We start from the raw sequence: 22,931 nt of genomic DNA on the forward strand, positions 1-22,931 counted from the left end.
GGTTATTTTAAGGGAGTTTTCATCAGCTTTCCCTATACCTAAATTTAGTCGTTTTTGAAATATTTGGAGTTTTTCAAAAAATTTAGGATTTGCACCTTCCACTTTATAAACCGGTAAATCTGCTATTTTTTAAGATTTTAAATTCGTTTCTTTGGCGTTTGAAAGAGAAAGCTTAGAACCATTTTCTGGTGTTTTCGAATTTTGAAAAAAAATAACATATCCTAAAATTTTAAGGTTACTTTTGTAATAATTCAAATACTCATAACTCAATTTTTTCAAATGAAATACCCCAATTTTTATTTTACTAAATAGAAGAGAATTAAATTGTGCATTGATCTGTATTAACATTCCCTATACCTAAATTTAATAATTTTCAAATTATGGACTTTTTTTTAATACTACAGAAAATTTATTACTAGCCATACCCGTTTTCACATAGTTTGCTATGGAAATCAAAAATGTCAAAATTGTTTCTCAGTAAACGTCGACAGTGACTTATTATTTGCCAAATATGGAGAATCAAAGTTATGCAAACTTAATTATTATTGATAGATTCTACCATGCAATCATTATTTAAAGCTAACAAGTGAGAAAAACTTATTTTTGTTTAATGAACGATATCATAATTTTGTTGCACTCTCCATTAATACAAAATAAATTAATTAAATCTAAGTTTGAGTAGCTTTGACTCTCCATATTTTGGCACTATTTGTCAAATAATAAGTCACTGTCGACATTTATTGAGAAACAATTTTGACATTTTTTATTTCCATAGCAAACTATACGAAAACGAATGTGGCTAATAACAGATTTTCGGCAGTCTCAAAAAAAGTCACCATAACTTAAAAATTATTAATTTAGGTATAGGGTATACAGATCGATGCAGAATTAAATTCTCCTCCATTTAGTAAAATAAAAATTGGGGCATTTCATTTGAAAAAATTGAGTTATGGGTATTTGAATTATTACAAAAGTAACCTTAAAATTTTATGGTTTGTTAATTTTCTTTTCAAAATTTGAAAACACGGAAAGAATAATCTAAACTTTCTCTTTCAAACGCCAAAAATACGAACTGAAAATTTTAAAAAATAGCAGAGTTACTGATTTTTAAAGTGGAAGGTGCAGATCCAAAATTTTTTGAAAAACTTCAAATATTTCAAAAATGGCTAAATTTAGGTATAGGAAAAGCTGATGAAAACTCTCTTAAAATAATCCGGTTAATCCAAAAACGCAGTAAAAAATATACCTTTCCATTTAAAATAAGAAAGTTGAGACCGACTTCCGGTATAACCGGAAAATATTTTCATTTAGGATGACTTAATGGTTTATGGCTAGGTACCAATTTTCAAATAAATACGATTATTCCAACTCCCAATACTTCTAAAGTGGGATTTAGACGGAACAGCCCTGTATATTACTGGCAAACTTCGTGTTGTAAATTATTCGAATTGATACTCAATTAAAAGACGGTTTTAAACGAGTTCGCTTCTGTTTTGACATCAAGAAATAGTTTATTTAGTGTATTTACGTTGTTCGCCAATTTCCATTTAATATATTCGAAACAGTTCAAGCGGCGGTATCAAAAGCACATAGCCCCTTGTACCAGTAACGTATTATAAACTTGAAAGTTTGTGGAAAGTGCCAGCACGTACACCAAGCCTGAATTTATACGAATACGTGATATTTCTTGACACCGTTTAAGTGCCATTGTTTAACTTCCACAAATTAAATATCGGAAATTTGCACGAAGTCGAAAAATATTTTTCTCTTGCTTTTCTAAGCTATTTATCAATAACTAGGTTGCTAATTCAGTTATTCAGCACGCACTTTGTTTTAATATAAATATAAGTTAGAATGCGAGATGGAAATCAGTTCGGAAATTATTCTGGCAACACTGTTTTAGTCCACTAAAAAAATTGTAAATTATTAACGATGACTTTTAACATTCTCTTGTCACGTTAATTACCTTTTGCATTTTCAGACCGGAATGTCAAGTGATTACTTTTGCTTTATTTTTACACCTTATCGGAAACAATTGATTAATTAATCTTTATTTCTTTCTTTATTTAGATTAAGAAAAACCTCACATTTAAACACGCTTTAGCTTTATTATTCATATTTTGCATGAGTTAATTTCCTTCCTCATATAGTTGTTAACTTCGAGTTTACAAAAATAAAGCTAATTGACTTAACTGACTTAGCTCAAGAACAAAACAATTAAAACTCGATTTTATTTTCCATCTAAAACTTTGTACTTACTCACATGAACAATGTTTAAGCTTGAAAGTTGAACACCTTACAATGTATGGTCTAAAACTGCTTCTGATAAAACCATTTATAAATACTGTAGCGTAAAACTTTCACCCAATTTTTATTTACTTAAAGTTTGCGCTTGTATTGTTGTGTGGGTTGAGTAAACATAACTTGATTGTTGACCACAGAAAAAACAAATTTCAAACAATGTTTGTTACAATACATGTTCAAAAAAATTTCAGTTAAAAAAACAGTTATTTGTACTGAAAATATCATAAAAGTTAATGTTGACATGTTCTACTAAAAATGTTATGTCCTATATAAGTTAAGAGTTTTATTGTTGCGTAAATTGCATTGTTCGTAGGTTAAAGTCTTAATTACGACGTAAGTCATATTGGCACTTAAAACAAACCATCAAGTTTCTTTACAATGTTGTATTTAAACGTTAAGAGTTTGAGTATGCCCAGTAAGGAGTGTAATGAAATTCAGCGTTGTGTCATCAGCTAATTAAACGGAGGAAGTACGAAAAATTTCTTTAACTGTTTGATGTTGTAACAAAACTTGAATGAGTTGTATTTAGAAATGGAAACGTATAAATTAATTAGTAAAATATTCGAGATAAACGTGATTAATACTGCCGTAGGCCGTGATGTCCAAATAACACAATGTATAAAACCTTCTTCCGAGGTTTTATACTATTACATTCACTATTACAACCACAACAATTTTGATCAGTACAATTAGGTATCGGAGTAATGTTAATTAAAATTTACATGTGTACGTAATGTGTTTAACGCATCTTTTAAATTGGTCGCATCATTGGAAATTGTCGAGTAAAAATTTAATTAACACCACTGCTATTTAGTACCCAAAATAGGATTGAAAATGTTTTTTTAAATAAAACACCGATGTTTCTTTGCATTTTTGGATGTAGCCCTTTAAAATAATGTTCGATTTCGCTTAGTTTTAGAAATAAAACGTTTTTTTTTTTGACGAAAACATGCACTTTTTAAAAATTTATTACACAAAAACTAAGACAACTGAAATAATTTTTTTCTTACTTCTGCAAAAAAGAAAGTACAGAATTTAAAGCTAGCGTTTTGCATGTGTAAAGATTAAAAAATTAAGAAGTTTTTTAAAAGTTAAATAACTTATTTTTTTTATTTTTGCATCTAATAGATTGATAAATAGTCAATGTGTCAAATCCTGTCGGATTTGATTAAGAGTTTCATTTTTATTTAGTAAAGTGTCAATCGAGACGTTTCAAAACATCGTGATACAAAAGACAGTTGGGGAGACTAAGAAAGTGTCAGATGTACTGGATTAAAAAATTTCTAGACAAAAACATATTTAAAAATTTCTTAAAGAAATGCTTAAAGTAAAAAAATGTCAATCGATTTTTTTTAAAACATCGTTTTGCAAAAGACAGTGGGGGAGATATTAAAGGCTATCAGATTTTGTCAAAATAAAAATCTCACACTATCAGATTTCCAAATATTTTATATAATTAATAACTGAAGGTATCGGATTTTGTCAAAATTTATATTTATTTTATTATTTATATTTATTTAAATTTATGTCGCCCCCTTCTAAACCTCGTACTATCTGATTTCACAAATTTTCTGCTAATAAACTGGAAATCTATGTTTTGTTAGTTAGCAGTTATTACGTTCATAGACACATTTCTTTTATATTGGGCTCTTAAAGTCTTAAACACAAATCACTACCTAACTATTTCATGTCGACCAGTGTGCAAATTAACTGGGTTTTAAATCGTTTTTGGCGTACGTTTAATGCATTATTTCCGTCATCTCACAATGACAGAATATTCTTAATTTACACATTTCTTCGCCAATAATAATAAGGTTCGAGACGTTTTTTTTATAGAGACGACGATATTTTAGTCGCTGTCAAATTATACCAACTTCAGTAACTCGCACACAAAACCAACCTTTGCACTCTTTTGCCTTTTTCAAATCACCAGTAACGTTTTCTTTGATTTTCTTAAAGAGTGTGAACCACATTGACGCGAAATGTCAACTACTGTCAGAAGTGTCAAATTGAATGGTTGAAATCCAATCTTGGTTAGTTTTGTCAACTTTTAATTTTTATGGATTTTTGGCCCAAATAGTATGAATTAACGGTTCAGTAAAGATTGGATTGAATTTTCATTTTTCATCATCGTTTATTGTCTAAAGTTGATATATTTTACTATAGTGGCCAGCAAAATTGCTCTGTGTCTCCCACTCCAAAAACAATTGCCATTTTTCGAGATAGTTAAATTAATTTTTACATTTGTCATCTTTTAGTAATAGAAAAAAATTGCAATATCTGGTAATTTTTGAGGATAAACAGATCAATGGTTTGCGAATTGGCAAGTTGGTAGTAGGATAAAGCGAAACTGTGAAGATGTTGAGTATGAGGGAGTTGGGAGTTAGTTGGGAAAGTTTTTATTTATTAGGTTCTTAGGGTCGGTGATTACCGCATTAAGTGATTCATTTGTGCCGTATTTTTTAGCGGGTGACAGCTTAGCGGATCGGGCGATAATGAGGGAACATGTTAACTAACAATTTACGAGTTCGTAAGCAAGTTAAAGTCGTCGAGTTTGGCGCTGTTGTCGCATCCTGCATTGTACGGCAAGACCGGAATATGAAAGGATGTTCCGCTTCCTATGCCTTCAGTGTTTCCGTTAGATTATGCCTACAAAACCTCATACGCAGATACCTAATTATATTACACTATCCTGTACTTATGGTGCGTTCCGATATTTACTTTACGCGAACTTCCATCGTACAAATATTTGCTACGCTACTGATTTAGCTAATAAATAAAAGACACCAACTCCCTCCAAAAACTAATGAACTTACAAACAACTTGCAAGGAAAATAAGCCGTCAGATTTTGCTCAAAGAAGTCTTCCGAAAACGAAAACTGTTACTCATTCATTCTGAAAGTATAAAAGCATGAGCTTCCTGTCCGGCTACTTGTTCTAAACGAGTCTCTTTCACAAAATAACTTGCCAAATCTGCTTTGTCTCAAAGAAAGACCCTATGTAACGAATACAAACCCTAATATGTGAATGCTAAGCGAAACGTACATCCCGTACTTTGGACGACTCTTTCTAAGCTTTTTTACCCTTGTTAAATGTTAAATTATTTAATAGCGACTAAGGGTCGGATGCCTTCCTCTAAAGGTTAATAGGAACGAAGACTTTATTTACCTTTTATTAGCCTATCAAATAACCGACACAATATTATGCAAATCCCTGGATTATTTTTAATTTTCATAATTATCGCAAAAAATAAAATCAACATTCAAGATTACACCTTAACCTAATTATCTCCTAATTTACCACCGATTTAAATTCCTAAATAATGAACAAACACCTTATAGTCTTATAAATCTACATAAATTATGGATTACAAGACCGCGACTTTATTTTTAGAAATGTCACTTATAAATATTACATATACTTGTAAATGTTTAATTTATGCACCTTAAATAAACAGTTTAATTAATTAATTTTTATTTGGTATTGACCCGGCGCCTCCACCATTTTTGCAAAACTTTTCACCGACAAGTTAATGACAATAAAGCTGTTTATTACAAAATTACATTTAATTTTTTTAATAACATTTCAACATTTAATTTAAAAGAGAGTTTTGTTGTTAGCATTTCATTAAAAGAATGATCATGTTTTTAATAAATCCAGTTCATTTTAATTTTGTACGAACACGATGAAATTTTATAATCCTTCACTTCAGAATGTGCTAAGCAATTTTTTTATAACTTATACCAAATTAAATGTCGACTAAATTTGAAGCACAAGATAGTAGAAAGCGGATTTAAAATCCGACTTTATTAGCCGCTTTTTCAACTAAATTAATTTACTATTCATAGAAGAGAATATAAAATAATCTATTATTAAAATACTAAAAAACCTTTTAATGCTTTTATGTTTTATTATACACACATTTGTTGGTTGATGGAATTAAATGAAATAACCAGTTTTTTGTTAAAAAATATTTTTATTGCAAGAAATAAATATCGTTTTATGAACTATATTTTAGCTTTTTATTTGTGTAGTAATTCCACGACTGCTATTATTTACAATTAAAATTTATTTAGTTATAGTTTAATGCTTGTTGTAGAAAGTTGATATTTCAGAATCAACGGAAAAAATAAATCGTTCACTTAGTTCTGAAATGAATGAATGTGTCACTTTAATATCCTTTGGGATATTTGCTGGCAAAGTTATTAAAAAATGAAATTATTACGACATTTATAATTCAGCCACGCTCTGAACCAACCTCACCGTGAATTTATTTTTATGCGAAATTGTAATCTCCTAAACCATTTAATAGCAATAAAGTTTTTAGCGCAGTGCCATTATCATCTACACAGCGACCCAGAAAGAACAAAAACTAAAACGATAACAGAGAAAATTCAGTTGACACAGCGTTACGTCTCAAACAGTTTGAATCACGATATATTTTTTATCCATTAACCCATTCTACCCAATTTTCTTAAAGAAAAAACCCTGTTTAAAGAAATTTTCAGAGTGAATAAAGTTAGAGGCAAACCCAAACCTGGTCCGGTCCGGAATCCTGGTCTAAACTCGATTTACCCTCGAACAGGACTGATTTTTTCAGCATTAGAATAATGGTTTTGTTTTGGGTGATATAAACCGGGAATGGATCCAAACTAATTGCATCTTTCCCAAGGTGGAGTTCGTTTACTAAATACTCAAATTCACAAAAGAAAATTTGAATAAAATGCCGCATCGATCGGCAGCAGCTCGTTTAACTTTCTATTTACAAAAGTTTAGAACAAAATTAGACCCGAGTTTATTTGAAAAAATATTAATTTCTTTTCTCTGAAACTGTTTTGTTTGTTTAGGCATTTTGCTGATGGAAAAGAGCTTTCTCCAGGCTACAATAACACTTGAAAATTTTTGCTTAAAACCAATAATGATATGATCGCCGTTGTTAAGATTGCACACGATTTTACGCAAGAACAGACTATAATGCTACCGGATCCTCAATTTTAATTGCGTTCTTGAAATAGCTGAACAGAATCTGTTGAAGAGAAGCACCCGCATAGCATAGGGTTGTGTCTATAAGCGAGAATGTAATAAATGACACACATACCGCATGGAAACAAAACAATTATTTACCGCCTTTTTTTGCTTACTCAAACGATTTAAAAAGATTATGGAAGAACAATCAATCATTCCCTTTCGGACCGGTTTATCTCGCCGGAAATAACAAATTTTATTTCGGTGTTATTATAAAACTCTTCCGATCAAATTAACACATGTTTTGATTACGGAAAAGCGAAAAGCAAAGAGAAATTTTAATAACGTCATTTAATCAAATTTACTGTCAACAAAATTTCAATATAAATTTGAAATATCATAAGCAGTCAAATAATCGTTACAATTTAAAGTGATGATATTTAATTTAGCTTTTCCTTAAACTTAGTTATTATTATTAACAAAGTAAATAGATGTTTATTACAACAACAAACCTTTAATTTTGTAGTGTTTTTAGTCAAAATATTTATCTGTGTGGATTTTATTTTACGTAAACATTTTTTAACAAAATATTCATCAATGTCAAGAGAAATTGCCCGTCTTAAGTAGTCAATTATAGAATAAATTATCCAAATTTGAAAATATTAAAAGAGAAATTTGGCTGAAATAATTGGGCCATTATCGTTTGAACTAAGCAGATTGCTTCCTTGTGCAGTAAAATCTCTAATCTTAGCCGCATTTTTGATTTTTCATAATTTACTATTTTGTGGTACTTTAAAAATATGCACATTGTTGCTGCTGTTTTAATTAATTTTGTTGAAACATTACCAAGCAACCTACATGATGTTTTCCCACACGAAAATACATTAAAACAAACATTAAGACTTGTGTAAAGTGGGTGATATTTCCAAGCAGTTAGATTTTTAAGACGTCAAAATCAATTAATTGGCTATTGAGTTGGACGAAAAGTTCTTAAAAGTTTTAATGTGTATAAGGCAACAAAAAATCTCGGAATGAGTGTCACGTTAAGCATGGTTTAAGCAGGATTTTATGAAAAAATCTGTTAGGATAGTATGTGTAGGAAAATAATCCTGTTTTCAATTTAAAAGGGGTTGAATGAAGATAAATTTGCTTTGTAAAAAGTGGTGAATTTATAAACAGGTATTAGTGGAGGAGTTAATTACAAACTGAAGGATATAATTGGGATTAATCACCGCATTTCGTGCACAATGAAAAAAAGAATGATGGGAGGCCCAAGTTGTCGTAATTTCTTAAAAGAAGAAATTAGGCAAAATTTCTCAATTAAACTGCGTGAACAATAAAGCTCTGAATTCTTCCTCTAATATAATGAAAGAACCACTATTATAACTCGACCTAACTCCGTATAACTGTCACACAGGTGTCACTGAGCTTACAGCTAACTGTCGTTAAGCTCTCCTTCCACTGTGGTCCGCCGCAAGCCGTACCCTCCGGTTTCTGGCATATTGAGACCGCATATCTTCCAGCCTGACATTTTAAGGAAACAGAACGCCCAATTTTGTCTTGGCAGAAAACGATTTTATTTCTTACTTACTGTCGACGGCACATAAATAACAGAACTGCAATGCCACGACATATCATTTCAAAAGTCCAAATAGCTGCGAGAATGATACGGCACTTAACGACATTTCATTTTTAACAAATTAATCAACAGTTAAATAGTTTTAACAGTTATGTGTAAATGTAGAAAATTAGAAAATTTAAAACAAAATGCTAGTGTGAACATCACACGACTTTCCTTATCCTACTTATTTGGAAAACATCCTAATAACGACAATAATTTAGTGTAACCTTTGAGTTAGTGCCACCTGACGGATTACACGCTAAATAGTTCGGTACCCGTTATTATTATTATTTTATCACATTTTACTGTTTAATAAGGTATATTTCATGATTCTAAATAATTTGTATCTTCATGAATTTATTTATAATTTTGTGGCCGCTTTACGGTCGACTTTTGGTCTTTGCGGCCGAACGGTGCGACCGATTTTTACCAATTGTTTCGTGCTACGTCCCCTTGCTACAAGTAACTTACATACCAAATTTCAACTTTCTAGCTCTTATCGTTCTCGAGATAAACCAAACCAACTTTTTTGGTGTCTTGAAGCTATAATTCGTCCAGAAATGTAAAAATATGGGTAGGTCAAATTTCAGCCGATTACAAGAAAAGCAAAAACTCATGAAACACTACGGATGTATAAATAAAACCGAAAAAATAACTTATAATTTTAGTTCCTGTCATAACTAATAGGGCACCTGTATATTTCATCTGGAGGAAAACAACTGAACAAATCTCTGCCAGATTATATTAAGTAGGTAGCATGTTTCTATTCTGGTTCTAACTTATGTAAAATTTAGTCTCCTATGATGACAACAATATTTGGAAATAACATTTTATAATTAATTTCTAGTCAAAGCATTTGAATTGTTGAGATTTGAAGTTCATTTCTATACATCTGAACAAACAAATTTCAGTCTTTGTGCGAGTTTTTCAGCAAGGGATGAAATCAAAATCACTTTGTTAATAAAGTTATTTATGCAAAATTTTGCACAAAAATCACAAATAAAAACAGATTTTGCTGACACATATTGTTGTTCAATTAATAACATCAATATTTATTTTTATTTCCCACATGTATTTTTGATTTAAGTGCAATTAAATTCTCGAACAAAGTCGAGTCTCACAAAAAAGAAATGAAATTTTCGTTCTGTCGTTTCTTTTCACTCCTCACATGCGTAAATCCTCCCAAATTGAAATTAAAATTCTTGAATTAGGCTGCGACAATAATTGTTTTGCTTTATTTTAAACACGTTTCTCTCTCAACAATTAACAACGTGAAAATTTAAATTTGTCACGTAAAAGATTTCTTTCCATAATAATTGAACTAATCAATTACAACTTTATTCAAGTGGTGAGAACGTGGGACGAATTCTGAAACGTCACGATATGCGGATTAACAAACGCTCTTAAACAATTCGATCGTTTTTTAATCTGGTCAAAGTCGCACTTACCCGATTCGATTACGTTTTTAATTAAACATGCAACTTGTAATAAAATTACAAAGCAAGCTAGCGCCAAGTTACGGTTTTCAATTCAAGTCCTCAATCTAAGCTAAATTGATCAGATTTTAGACTCGACGTTTTTTTTTTTCGCTTTTTCTGTGACCACAGGCAAGATTCATCAGTTTCAAGCACAAAAACTGAAACATGAAAACAAATTTAGCTTTAGCCAAATTAATATTTGCATAGATGATAAGTGGTGTCTTCACTGTTATCAAGTCAGTTCCAGCTTTATTACAGAAAACTTATTTCAAGACAATTCTAACTCTTTTAAAAATTGCGTGAAACGATGATTGGCGCTGTCAACTTGTTAAAGTTTTAATTTATTTTGGTTGACAGGGAATATACTTATAAACATTTCAGATAGGAAAACAAGACGTCTAGTATCTATTTAATGTCTGAGTCTTTTTCGAAAAATGTCTGTGTGACTTGATAACAAGAAGCTATTAAATTTTATGCCAACAATGAAATGAAGAAATAAAACTTTGTAGTATTTTAAATGACATTTTTTAGAATTTGTCCTCGAGACATCAAATATTATGCAGAGTTTGTTATTAGATAGCATACAATGTTTGACAGCAATAACAGTTCACAACTGAGTAAAATATTCCGGTGTTTTTTAATGGTAGTTTTGCCGCACAAAACCGGGAGATTTGTATTTTATGGTCAAGTGAATAGTTAAAAAGTCGTCGTTATATGACTTAAAACTTCTAGTTGTTGTGTTAAATTGAGGGTTGTTGTAATATGAGTAGTGATCTACTGAAGCTGACTATAACATGGCTCAACACAAATACACTTGACCTTTATTGATAACGAGAAAAGCGATTTTATGTTATTCACTTTTAAACCCTAATCCACCTTTTAGGGTTCTGAACGTTTTAAATCAGTCCTTTCGAGCTGAAGCTTTCCTTAAAGTTGCATTGAATTTTTCAACAAACGTTTTCTAAAAGAAAAAAGTCTCACAATAGAATTTTAATCGCTATTCACCTCTGTATATGACTAAAATGAATAGATAAAAAATCCGGAAGAAAATCAAACCAAAGTAATTTTAATAGCGTAGGAAACGATAAAAAGGATTTGTGGTATAGGTGGTAGAATACACATATCATACGTGACATATAAACCACAATACATCACATTAGGCTGCAAACACCCACCGACTCACCCCATTGAAGCAGAAGCGCAGGCTACTACGTGCCTTGTATGTATTGCTAGTTATTACAGCAACTCGGAAAAAACGCGACATACAACTCTGTACAAAAAAATTTCAACTTTAATAACTCTCCATCAAAATCTCTAATGACAGCCCCTCTTATTATTTACTTTTAAAATTTTCAGCACGGAATATAAAATAAAGTATCTCAAATTATGAGCTGAGTTACACTCACAAAACCGTAAATTCAAAACTAAGGAACATTTAGTAAAAGTTTCCGTGTAAGTTATTACCTCAATATAATCAACACAGAACAAGAAAAAGCAATCATTTTCTAAGTAAAATAAAGTTGTACCCAATTTTTTGACGTTTTCATAAACGCCAGAGTTTAAATTTCTTCAACATTCAATCTTATCTTTAACATTTTATAAAACAAAACAAGCTCAAATGACACATTATTTACAATAAACAAAAACAAATGCTCAAGTAGATTACAGAAAAACAGATAATTATGTTCTCAACAAAACTTTATTTATATTCTCTCAAATTGTCAGTCTGTTTCTTATCAAAGTTAAATAAATCTCAAACTTTGGAAGTATCAGATCATCAGAGTAAAACAAATTACTTTATAAGATATGAAATGAAAATAACAAAATTATTATGTTTATGAATCGATACTGTGATAGAGTATGAAATTGACGTCATTCGTGATAAAAAATTACTCCGGCTGTTGTAACACAATTGGGAGTTTCTTTTCACCAAGAGTAATATAAATCTATAGGTTGTTTTTGTTTCGTTTTTTATAGTTTTAGTTCAATTGGATACTAAATACCAAACGTTAATATACTTAACAGACAATGTTTTACAAAATAAAACTTATTTGAGAAACATTTTCTGCACCTTGTAGTGCACATTTACAGGAAAGCGTATTTATTTGTTTTAAAAATAAAGTCTAACTACTTCACTGTTGAAACAAATTTTCAACTGCCTTATTATAGAAGTAACAATGTAAACAAGAGTTGTTTATTTTTGGATGTAATTTATCCATTCTTTTATCATGTCGCTATATGTTAGGAGATTATTGCGAAAATGGTGGATGCGCCGGGTTAGCGTAAAATCCACCATTAATAATAACGATGGGATATTTAATAAAACCAATAGCTCTTAAGTAAATTACATCGTCAAACTGTAAAAGAGGTGTCTAAAGTGTGAATAATTAGATTTCGGATCGTTTAGCTTTTGTGATATTTTTCTTCTATTGGAAGTGTGGTTTTGATGTAAGTTGTAAAACTTTATTGGCAATTAGAATTTGTGTAAGAGAGCAATTTCATGGTGATCAGTTTAATTTGTTATTGGCCAACGTCTCTAACACCATAATGTCAGACAATATCGATTTTGTGGATAGAGAAAATCCCTACAGACTGTGGTATCACAAACATTACAAATGCAGCATAAATTGGATAAAATCCATAAGGGTTGCTCTATTTGAAGCAAGATTTACTTATGACGCTCACAACTTATAATTGGCAAAGTTTGCGAGGAAAATATAAAAATGACGCGTTGTTTATTGACGTAAAACACAAAAATATAATTGCCAACAAACAATAATGTTAATAATAGGTTTGGTCAAATTGAGTTTGTGATTTGATGTGTCTGATTCCTATTTGGTAGAAGTTCTAATCATAATTAATCTTTGTTAGGAGTTGAAAATTGTAGTTTGAAACAATTAAAGGATCCGTTCTGATTGTCTGAAGGAAAATTATTCAAGTCGCCAAATGACGGAAACCTTACACTGGTTGTAAGACAACATAATAAACATGCAAAGACTCTATTTCAGTTCCCTATTAAATGGAAACAATTAAGGAAGAATTTTGGTTGAATTAGTATCTCCGCTGGAATCGCCGATATGAATTACCTCCCAAAAAGTTGTGAAAATATGACTCAAATTGTACTGAATCGATTAAAAGCGAGACTGTCGCTCGGAATTCCTAAAATGTGAACTTTTTCCCAGTTTACAGCAGATGTGTCGTATTATTTTACAAGACTTTGGTATCAAATTTTAGTTTTACTCTTGTAATAAAGTCATTAAATTTTTACGAGCAAATAACTATTTTTATGTTTCGATCTATTCTCATTTTAAAATTTGCACAGATTCAGCGCAATTTGATCCTGATCAAAGCAAATTAGATGCTTAATTAAAATCTCAACCAAAACAAACATCACTTGATTACCTCAGCTGAAACATTTTTCATAACTGACAACCTAATCTACTAAATTAATTAATAAAATGTGTCGGTTCAATTTTAAATTACCGTTCCCTAGAGAGCTTTTTTACGGCACCGCACAATATTACCGTTTATTAGTTCTCTTTGACTATTGTAGCTCTTCACTTTATCACTTAATGGCAGCTCTGGCGCTCCATATTTGCCTCACGCTTTTAGAATGTCTCTATAATTCATATTTTTACCATTCGACTGTTCTACCAAGAAAAATAGGTGGGACACCACAAATGCGAATTGCACATTTACATTCAAACCTTTCTTTTTCTCCAAAAATTTGATTATAAAGGTGTTACAACCACGGTTTATTGTCGGCTCAACAGTAAAATTAGTTATTAAATAGTGTTACTTTTTTGGTTCTGGATATAAAACCTTGCATTAGTTTACGTAGAAGTAAATGCTATTAAAGTGATTGGGTGCGCTATCGGTACTTAACTAAAGAGTGCCTATAATTAAGGAAACTTCCACTTTGGGACATTACCACTCCCACGGCAAATATGCTATTAATGTTTACATCCGCGTTATTGATCAGGTCCGGTTTTGATAGAATTAGTAAGGATTTCGGTATGCTTTTCGTCAAATAACACAACTCTAATAAAAAAATTGTCTTTATCTTAAAATTTATTTTGTGATTTTTCCATTCACTATGCTTTAAAATAAAGAAAAAATACCCACATTCCTTATGAAACAATTCGTAAAAAACTAGATGAAAGATCTGAAGCTTTTACATTTTTAAAAAAACTTTTTTCTAAAGTTGTCAGAAACAAAGGTAAATACTGGAATTTTTGTTGATCCACAAATAAAAAAAAACTTTTTGTCAGTGAAGAATTTCCAGCGTTTTTCAAACATAAATGAGAATCTTGTTGGTCTTTTCGGCAAAATTTTAGTAATTCTCACCAAATTTTCAAAGGTATGACTTTTTATAAATTAAAGTTGAAGTGTGCTGTTTGGTCACTATGTTTAATTTATAAAAACAAAATATTTTAATATCCACGTCATCTTTGGAATGTAATGTTGGTTGCTTCCAAAATTTTTTCAGGCTCATTATTACTTGTGGGACATCCTGTATTTGCTTCGATTTTTTACAAATAAAAATTTAAACTATGAATTTTCTAAAATATTGATCAACCGTTCTCCTGGATTCAAAAGCAAACTTTTTCAGGCCATATATATTTTTTTGTCTAACTTATCGATAAATCTATCAAAATTTCAAAATACTCTATTATCAAACTCAAAATTCGACTTTGAACGCAATTTTTTAAATTAAATTTGACAAAATTAATGTGAATAGTAACAGTCACCATCTGACACATATTAAAATGGAACTCTTACCTAGATAGAAAAGTGAACAATGCACCCGAAACCATCAAATTTTTCATATCGCATATCTAAATTAAATTACGCTAGAGAAAACACGCAATGTTTAAACGCAAATAAATAGAGTGCACAAACTGGGCGCAACGAATCGATGAATTCCAATTGTATTGACATTTTTTAATAAAACAAATATTGTCTAAGGTTGTGTGAAACGTGACTTGTCAGTTACATTATGTTATTAAATTACTAAAAATGTGAAATGAAAAATCTTGTTTGAATGAAAAGATTCCTGTAAGGTAAGTCGCTTTGTGGACTTTCCAGAAAGTATTTTATTTCAGTAAAAATGATTGGACATCGGTAATTCAATACAGTTACCGCACCTAACGGTGGAAAAATGTAATTTTTTAGTTTTTAAATGAAATAAATTGCGTTGACAATAATGTAAAATGATCTTGATTAAAAATTCATCATGGCTGTTGCAGATTTGAACACAACAATCTAACAACTAAGTATCGTCAGCAATAGAGACAATGAAACACAATTTCGCTTTACACTGACAATTTGACACAGGGCGAAGAGATGATGCAAGAGCGGTAAGAGAAAGGAGAGGGTGGAGGCCACCGCCAACTCCCTCAATGTTGAAGGATTCCCCTTGTAAGCTCATACTAAGCTGGAATGTAAACAAAACAAGCTTGCTTCTATTAATCGACTATAGCTACCGACATCTTAAATTGCAAAATTTAACACCGACCAAAAACCACTGATTGTCAAAATAAGATAGAGACTTAAGTTTTTTAATGACATCACATATCGATCATGGAAATTGTCAATTTCTGCAATCTCTAGAATGGCCGCTTTGGATTTCGTGAAGAGCAGCGGGTGTTCCTTATGATGTATTTAGTGCTAACAGGGTGTTGCCACCCACATAATGTGTCGGTGGAAAATTAGTGAACTGATTTACATCTAAATCTAGTAGTGCATACCCTTTAACAGGACCGTAGTGAGTTGAATAATGACCTCTATTCTCCATTAGCATTCTAACTATGTCCTAATGTTTCAATCGATCAAATATTACCCCCTAATGATACCGACCGCAATCATTTTTACAAATTGCCTGTTTTACCCAATTTAAAAGCGTTAAATAATTTAAATTTCGCCCAAAATACTTGTACGGATTATGAGGGTGTATCACATTTATTTTCCTATAATGACGATTTATTCAAGCGTAATCAAGAAATTATGCACTGCCACCTACATTTGTCACAATAAATTATAATGAATTTAAATATCACTATGAATATTTATGCATCTGACGCTTTAGAGAATGATTAATGACCCAATTTCTTTGATCTTGATCAAAGAAGTAATTGTGCGTGCATCCAATTGTTATCATACACTTTAAATGCGCACCAAAAGCAATATTTAATTATTTAACCTATAAATCTAATTAAAACGACTAGCCACAGATTTTAACAAAAAAACTTAGATTTACTCGTAACGTGTAATTTTTATTGATTCAAATTGTAAGTGTTTTAATAATAAATTAAAAGACCTGTCCGTGACAAGTTTTAAATTCGTTTAATGAATCATGCTTTTGTAAATGAAATTATACTTATTAAGTATTAATTAAACGTCAACTTTGTTTAATTCGATAATGATTTATGATTTTTTTATTTCAGGGTCTATTTTGGTAAACGGAGGAATGCAGAATTCTGGTGGTAACGGCTTTAACGCTCTTCCAGAGAGTGGCACTCTCCCGCCTATGGGACCACCTGCAGTTCCACAAAATCGCTTTGAACCTTATTTTGACGCAATGACTCCACGCAATGTAACAGCTCTTGTTGGAAAATCGGCTTATCTCAGCTGCCGCGTACGAAATTTAGGAAATAAAACGGTGAGTTTTTCATTTTATTGACTTTATAAAACCTGATTTGTGAAAGATTCTTGAATTCACTCAATAGCCACTGATACAGTTACTGTATTTCTTTGAATAACAATTTAAGACGATTTGTCCACTTGTACTACGCGATTTTGTAATGGTTTTTTAATATTAGATAATTTCAATTTCTTCGTAAAATTTTATGTTTTTAAAGCGCAGTTTTAGTACGTTTTGTTGGAGGAACGGAATGCATACAAAATAATGGTAAAGTAAAAAAAGAGTACTTAAGTGCAAAAAATGTAAAATGCATAGAATTCGAGACTGTTTGTAGCTTTTATAGCACATGTAAAGTGGCCTTTTACAAAATCGTAAAACGACGGAACAACAGAAATTTTATTTTTATGATGAAAATCAAAGACTAATTTGTGCGAATATAGAAATCAATAACCGCTTTGAAAACATTAAAAGGGTTCGTTCATTTATTCATTAAAATAGTACTTAGCGGAATAAGCGACTCGAGTTCATTAAATTTTTACTAGGCTAAGACTTTAAAGTTGCCGAATTGTTCGAGAAATATGATTTTCGTTGGTTGCTATTTTCGGTGAAGGTGAAATTAAAATTAGATAATAAAATGTAATAACAAAGTTAGCGACATAAACTCTAACTAAACAGCAGTGTTCCTGCTCGTAGGCAGTGGCGTATTTGAAAGTTAGTATTTATTTTAGTTATTAAATTATCTGTATTCCAAAACTCCAGCTACGTAAACGTTGTCAACAAAGCAGAATTGTATACAAACATAAAAGGTCCTGATTATACAGCTTATGAACATGCTAGCGGTGCTATATAATTTATGCCACACATGTAAATACACGCTAAGTAATTTATACTTAACTTACAAGTTACCTATGCTTGCTGTATAAATAAAAATAATGAAACAAGCTATTTCGTGACTCCGCAAACCTTTAAAGTTATCTCTACCTATTAACACCATTTAGAACGAAACAAAAATAACTCATATTCATTAAACCAGCTTGATTAAAAAAAACTTAACTGCTCGCCTGAAGCGAAACAGAGGAGATATATTAATGCAAGGCTATTCGATGCAAGCTTATATAAAACTAATTTTTCAACTCAAATACTTATTTATTGAAATTCATGGACTTTAGGCTATAATTTAGCTTATTTCCAGGCTTTTCAATTAACAAAAAAATCATTCCAACACATACAGAACAAAGTAACATTTTTCACTATAAATATAACATTTATTAAAAAATAGTTTAACGAAAAAAGCATCGTTTGTTATAGATTATGTGATTATAGATTTAGGATCAATATTTTGTGTTTGTTTCTCATAATCTAATTAAAAACTGTGCCTAGTATGTTAAAATTAATAGTTAATTGCTAATAGCTTGAGATTAATCTTTTATTGTTGTTATAATTGTTCATTAGCTATTAGAGTTGAAAACACCAGGAGTTGAAATTGTACCATCGATGAATGCTTTCGTAAACTTTATAACTCGATGAGGCATCAACAATTAAGTCGATTTCCATACTACTAACAACCATAATAGGGTTATAGAAAACTTTGCCGGTTGAAAGCAAATATTAGTAAGTTATCAGCGCAAGAGATAATTCGTTGGCATGCAAGTTGTAACATTATGAAACTTTCGACAAATAATTATTAAAATTTTGGCTTAAGATAATCATCTTTTTTAATAAGATGCGAAATGTGCTTTCCACCGGTAAGGGGATTATTGATAACAGTTTCAGAGTTATTAATTAAAGAAAGACAAAGACAAATTGTCTAAATAAGAAAATATGTTGCTATAGTTTAGCCACAAATTCAACACAAAATAAACAATTCAGCAGTTAATCGCATGAGAGAAATATTTTTGTACATTTATAAAATGTATAAACATATCTTGGTAAAACAATAAATAAAAAAACCCTTTTATTTAAGAAAAAAATATTAATATGGTAATCTCAAAAGTTTAAACAATTAATTAAAACAAAAAATATTTTGGCATCGCTCCTTGACAACATTTAAACATTTATTAATTTATTTCCAAAAAAAACTGTTAGTTTACTTAAAAAAATTCTTTAATTTTTGTAAGTCAAACATTTTTTAACAAAAAAGTGTGAGGTTTACAAAAAAAAATTCTTGTAACAAGCTTGTTGTCTAAAAAAATTGTGGTAGGTTTCCATTTAAAAGTATAAACAATTAATCAATATTCAATTTTTTTTTGAATAGCATTTTTATATCCATGCACACCTATAAATTTATTTGCCAAAAAAATTGATAGTTTCGCCAGACTTTTGGACCATCATGTATTTAGTTAAAGTATGGCAAATCCAAAGTTTCCTTTTTTCTTAAGTGAGAATCTATAATTTTATCATTAAAAATTGGATTACTCCAAATACTCTTGCTATCAAAACCAATTTCAACTGTTTATTGTAATCTTGAAATTTTATTTAAGAGACGTGAACTGAATTGCAAATGTAAGAACAGTTAAGACCGAATTGTAGAAGAAATTCAATTTAGTTTTAGCGTCTTTCATTTTGCCATGAAACACACTCTTATATCTCAAAATATCGCGATTTATTTGCATAGGTATATTAGTAAAAGAATTAAAAAAATATTGATTCAGGCCTGAAAAAACACAATCGTAACAAATTTAAATCCCTTGATTTATTTGGAATTAATCCCAATTATACAGTTTTTGTTTAAAAAAACACGATTTTCCAGACGAAAAAGCCTAGCAATTTGACACGTTTTCCACATTTGCCCTTCGGAATACATTATTTTTAACAAAGGAATTTTTATGATAAAATAACACACACTCTCGGCCGCATTAATGAAATAAAAATCACACAAACAAGAAGCGTGTCTATTAAAAGAAAAATGCAGCCACCAATAACTAAACCACCTTTTAATCCGTCACGTTCCTGACTGAATAATGAGATTACATGGCGTCACGTCGTTTTTAAATCACTTGCATTATTCCTAATTTAATATTTAGGACCTTGTACGTAAACTCCCTCCCTCTAGTTAAAGTTGTTAAACCAATAGCTAGATGAATAAAAATGAGATGCTTACCAAACACTGTCGATGCGAACAGTAAAATATCGCTTTAAATTATTTCTGGTTAACGCTACAAAGTTACAGTGGAAAACTGTTACCAATCTAAACTACAACGACCGTCTTTATAAATGGTGTAAAGTAAACTTCCCCTAAATCAATCCACACCTCATTGACTTGCCTGGACCCAGGCGAATCTAACCTGATCCAGGTCAAGTAGGGTACCTGACACTGTATTAATTTATTGTTTATCTTATACCCCTTGTGAATCTATAATAAGGACCCAAATCAGCAACGCCTAAAATGAAATTTTTAATATACAGCAAAGACAACCCAAATAAAAATTCTAATTTTAAAAACTCATTTCAAGAAAAAATAAACTTTCACCCAACTCACTAGAATATTGCAATATCGCGTTTTGAGAGTAAACAAAATAAAATATATTATTTATTACTACACCATAACTCAATCATCTTGTTGTGCAAATACAGTCTGCAACTTATATAACTTGGAAATTATAACGACTTTTTAAAAACAAAATTTTTATTCGAACTGACAGAGATTCAGAATTACATTTTAAATTATGCATTACTTTAATTTATATATAAATGTACTGATAGCTGTGATAACTAATTATTTCTATTTATATTTACGTTCCCTTTGCACTCTATTTTTTAACTATCTTGTCAACTTTACGAACGATTTCTATTAATGACATATGAGTCCCGAAAAGTACCACTTTACCAACTATTTTAGTCTCTTTATAAGGTTTTCAATTCTAGATATGAGTAAATTTTTACTCTTCGAAAAAAACTTGTTTATGGGACGAGGTCTTGTTGAGATGCGCGGTCAACTCAAGTGGTTTTCTCAAAGCTTCCTTAAAAGTTTTAATTAAATTCGTTTACGTTTGCTTAAGTTAGACTAAACACGAAGGTCCGCTTTGAAATGCATAAAAAATACAATTGTGTTATAAGTTAATAGACTGTTAAATTTAGGCAAAAAAATAAATTAAGCGTCTGGTCCAAAAGAATTGAATTTTATTTCAACGGTTTTACTTTATAGAACTAAACGTTGCCACGTATTGTTGGAATTATCAGCAAAGTTTAATTTGGGTCAAGGACCACAAAACAGTTTCTAGCCTTTTGTATAATTTATTCTGGAAGTTAAATTTGAGGAATCCTCTGAGGTCAATAAAAAGGTGCTAATATAGGGAAGCGGAGAAATGATTATAATGTTGGTGTTTGATAATTCAACAATAAAATTTCCGGTTGAACACTTTCGAAAGTCGTAAAAATGTGTAATGGTGTGGTTGTTGTTGTATCTGAAATCTGTTTTGAAAGGAAATGATTTAATATTTATTAATGGAGTGATTTAAAGGTGTAAACAAATATTAAGTTGGCGAAGAAGAAGTCGTATAAATTTAAAAGAAGTAGGAAGGGGTAAAAGTGAGAAATGTATCAGGAGCAACTTTTGTCTTTGTTGAAAGTTGGATCGACGCATTGGAAGCGGAAATTTAATTTATTTCGGTTCGAAAATCACTCGATGACTTTTTGAGTTATTTGAGGAATGTTGAAATAGTTTAGCGTTAAGACATAAATTTTCGAAATTTAGCGACAAAGGGTACAATACAAACATTATGATCATATTATATCGCAGAGAGAAAGCTTAGTATTAATCATCCGTATAAGTCGGTGTATCCTAGTGAGACAATGCGCCCATCGACTCAGTTATTAAAGTTTAAAATAGAAATCCCACAACATTAAATAGCATGTCTTGTTTGACACAGCTCAAGGCCCATTCTTGTCTGTTTTCAGCCATTTATCTTTGCAAAGTTAGAAATTCTGCTGCATTCATAACATAATCCTGCTCAGCGAGATTCACGGCAGGATCTCAGCATAAAGTGAGCTTGTAAAGTTCAAAACACTTAAATACCAGGTGCACACTTAACTACTTTTAATTCAAAAACAAATTTACGGCTCGTAGAACAAAACGCTAGTTCTGATAGATTCTAAATTAGAATTCAAAAAGGAGCAATTTTATCTAGGATTCTGACAAATGTTCTTTTTGTCGTAAAGTGAGACTGCAGAGAGACGGCACAAAGAGTTTTATCTCGATTGTGTCTGTACTATGGAAGAGGAGTGCTCGTGATATATGCAAGAAGGGCTGACGGGTTCACAATACCCAAAATCTGCCCGCGGGTACGTATAAATTACATACTCTACTACTTTTCCTGCCTATTCAAATTATATACATGATTTGTACTCCGAGAGGTTTTGTTTTTAAGTCCACCCAATTCTCGCTTTTTTAATTAGACTTTATTGTTCCACAAAATAAATTTATTCCTAAACTCGACCTGATTTCACTTTAATATCCCCATTCACCACCATAAGCCCAAAATTTAATAATTACTTATTTCGACAATCCCACGCGAATTCACAAAAACCTCCAATCTGACTTATTTTCTCTCTCCCAGACCATATTCGTATATATATTTTTTTGATTACACCACCGCATTTCATGCAACATTAAGCTAATATAAATTATCTCCGGTTTTATCAGACGTAAATGTCAAAATAAAAACGAAACCTGACTTTGTTACATTTTTTGTACGAAAAATCTTACATTGAGAATAAAAATTGGAGCATCGATTGTGTCACAGCTCGTTAAGTAATTTAAAATATTTCATTTGGTTCATGTTTCGGTATTCGAGTTCTGACTGGATAATCAAGTTTACACAAAACTGAAATTCAAACCATCTACACCTTGGCTTTAAATCTCAAATACTAAGCACATTTCCTCTTTGAGGATACCGGATGTTTCTAAAAGTAGCGACGTATT

General features: G+C 30.8%; 1 protein-coding gene across 2 annotated transcripts in view; it reads left to right on the forward strand.

Moving 5' to 3' along the window:
• Window positions 1-22,931, forward strand: part of LOC123006075 (protein sidekick-like) — a 122,975-nt gene that overhangs the window by 88,209 nt on the left and 11,835 nt on the right. For both annotated transcript variants that reach the window (XM_044400235.1, XM_044400236.1), the window contains exon 2: window positions 16,815-17,029. In XM_044400235.1, the coding sequence (XP_044256170.1) occupies window positions 16,815-17,029 (215 nt within the window). The remainder of the gene's footprint in view (window positions 1-16,814; window positions 17,030-22,931) is intronic.

Source organism: Tribolium madens, unplaced genomic scaffold (assembly GCF_015345945.1).
Source record: "Tribolium madens isolate multiple individuals breed KSU strain unplaced genomic scaffold, Tmad_KSU_1.1 Scaffold_2;HRSCAF=44;Tcas5.2_LGX, whole genome shotgun sequence".
Taxonomy (NCBI): Eukaryota; Metazoa; Arthropoda; class Insecta; order Coleoptera; family Tenebrionidae; genus Tribolium; species Tribolium madens.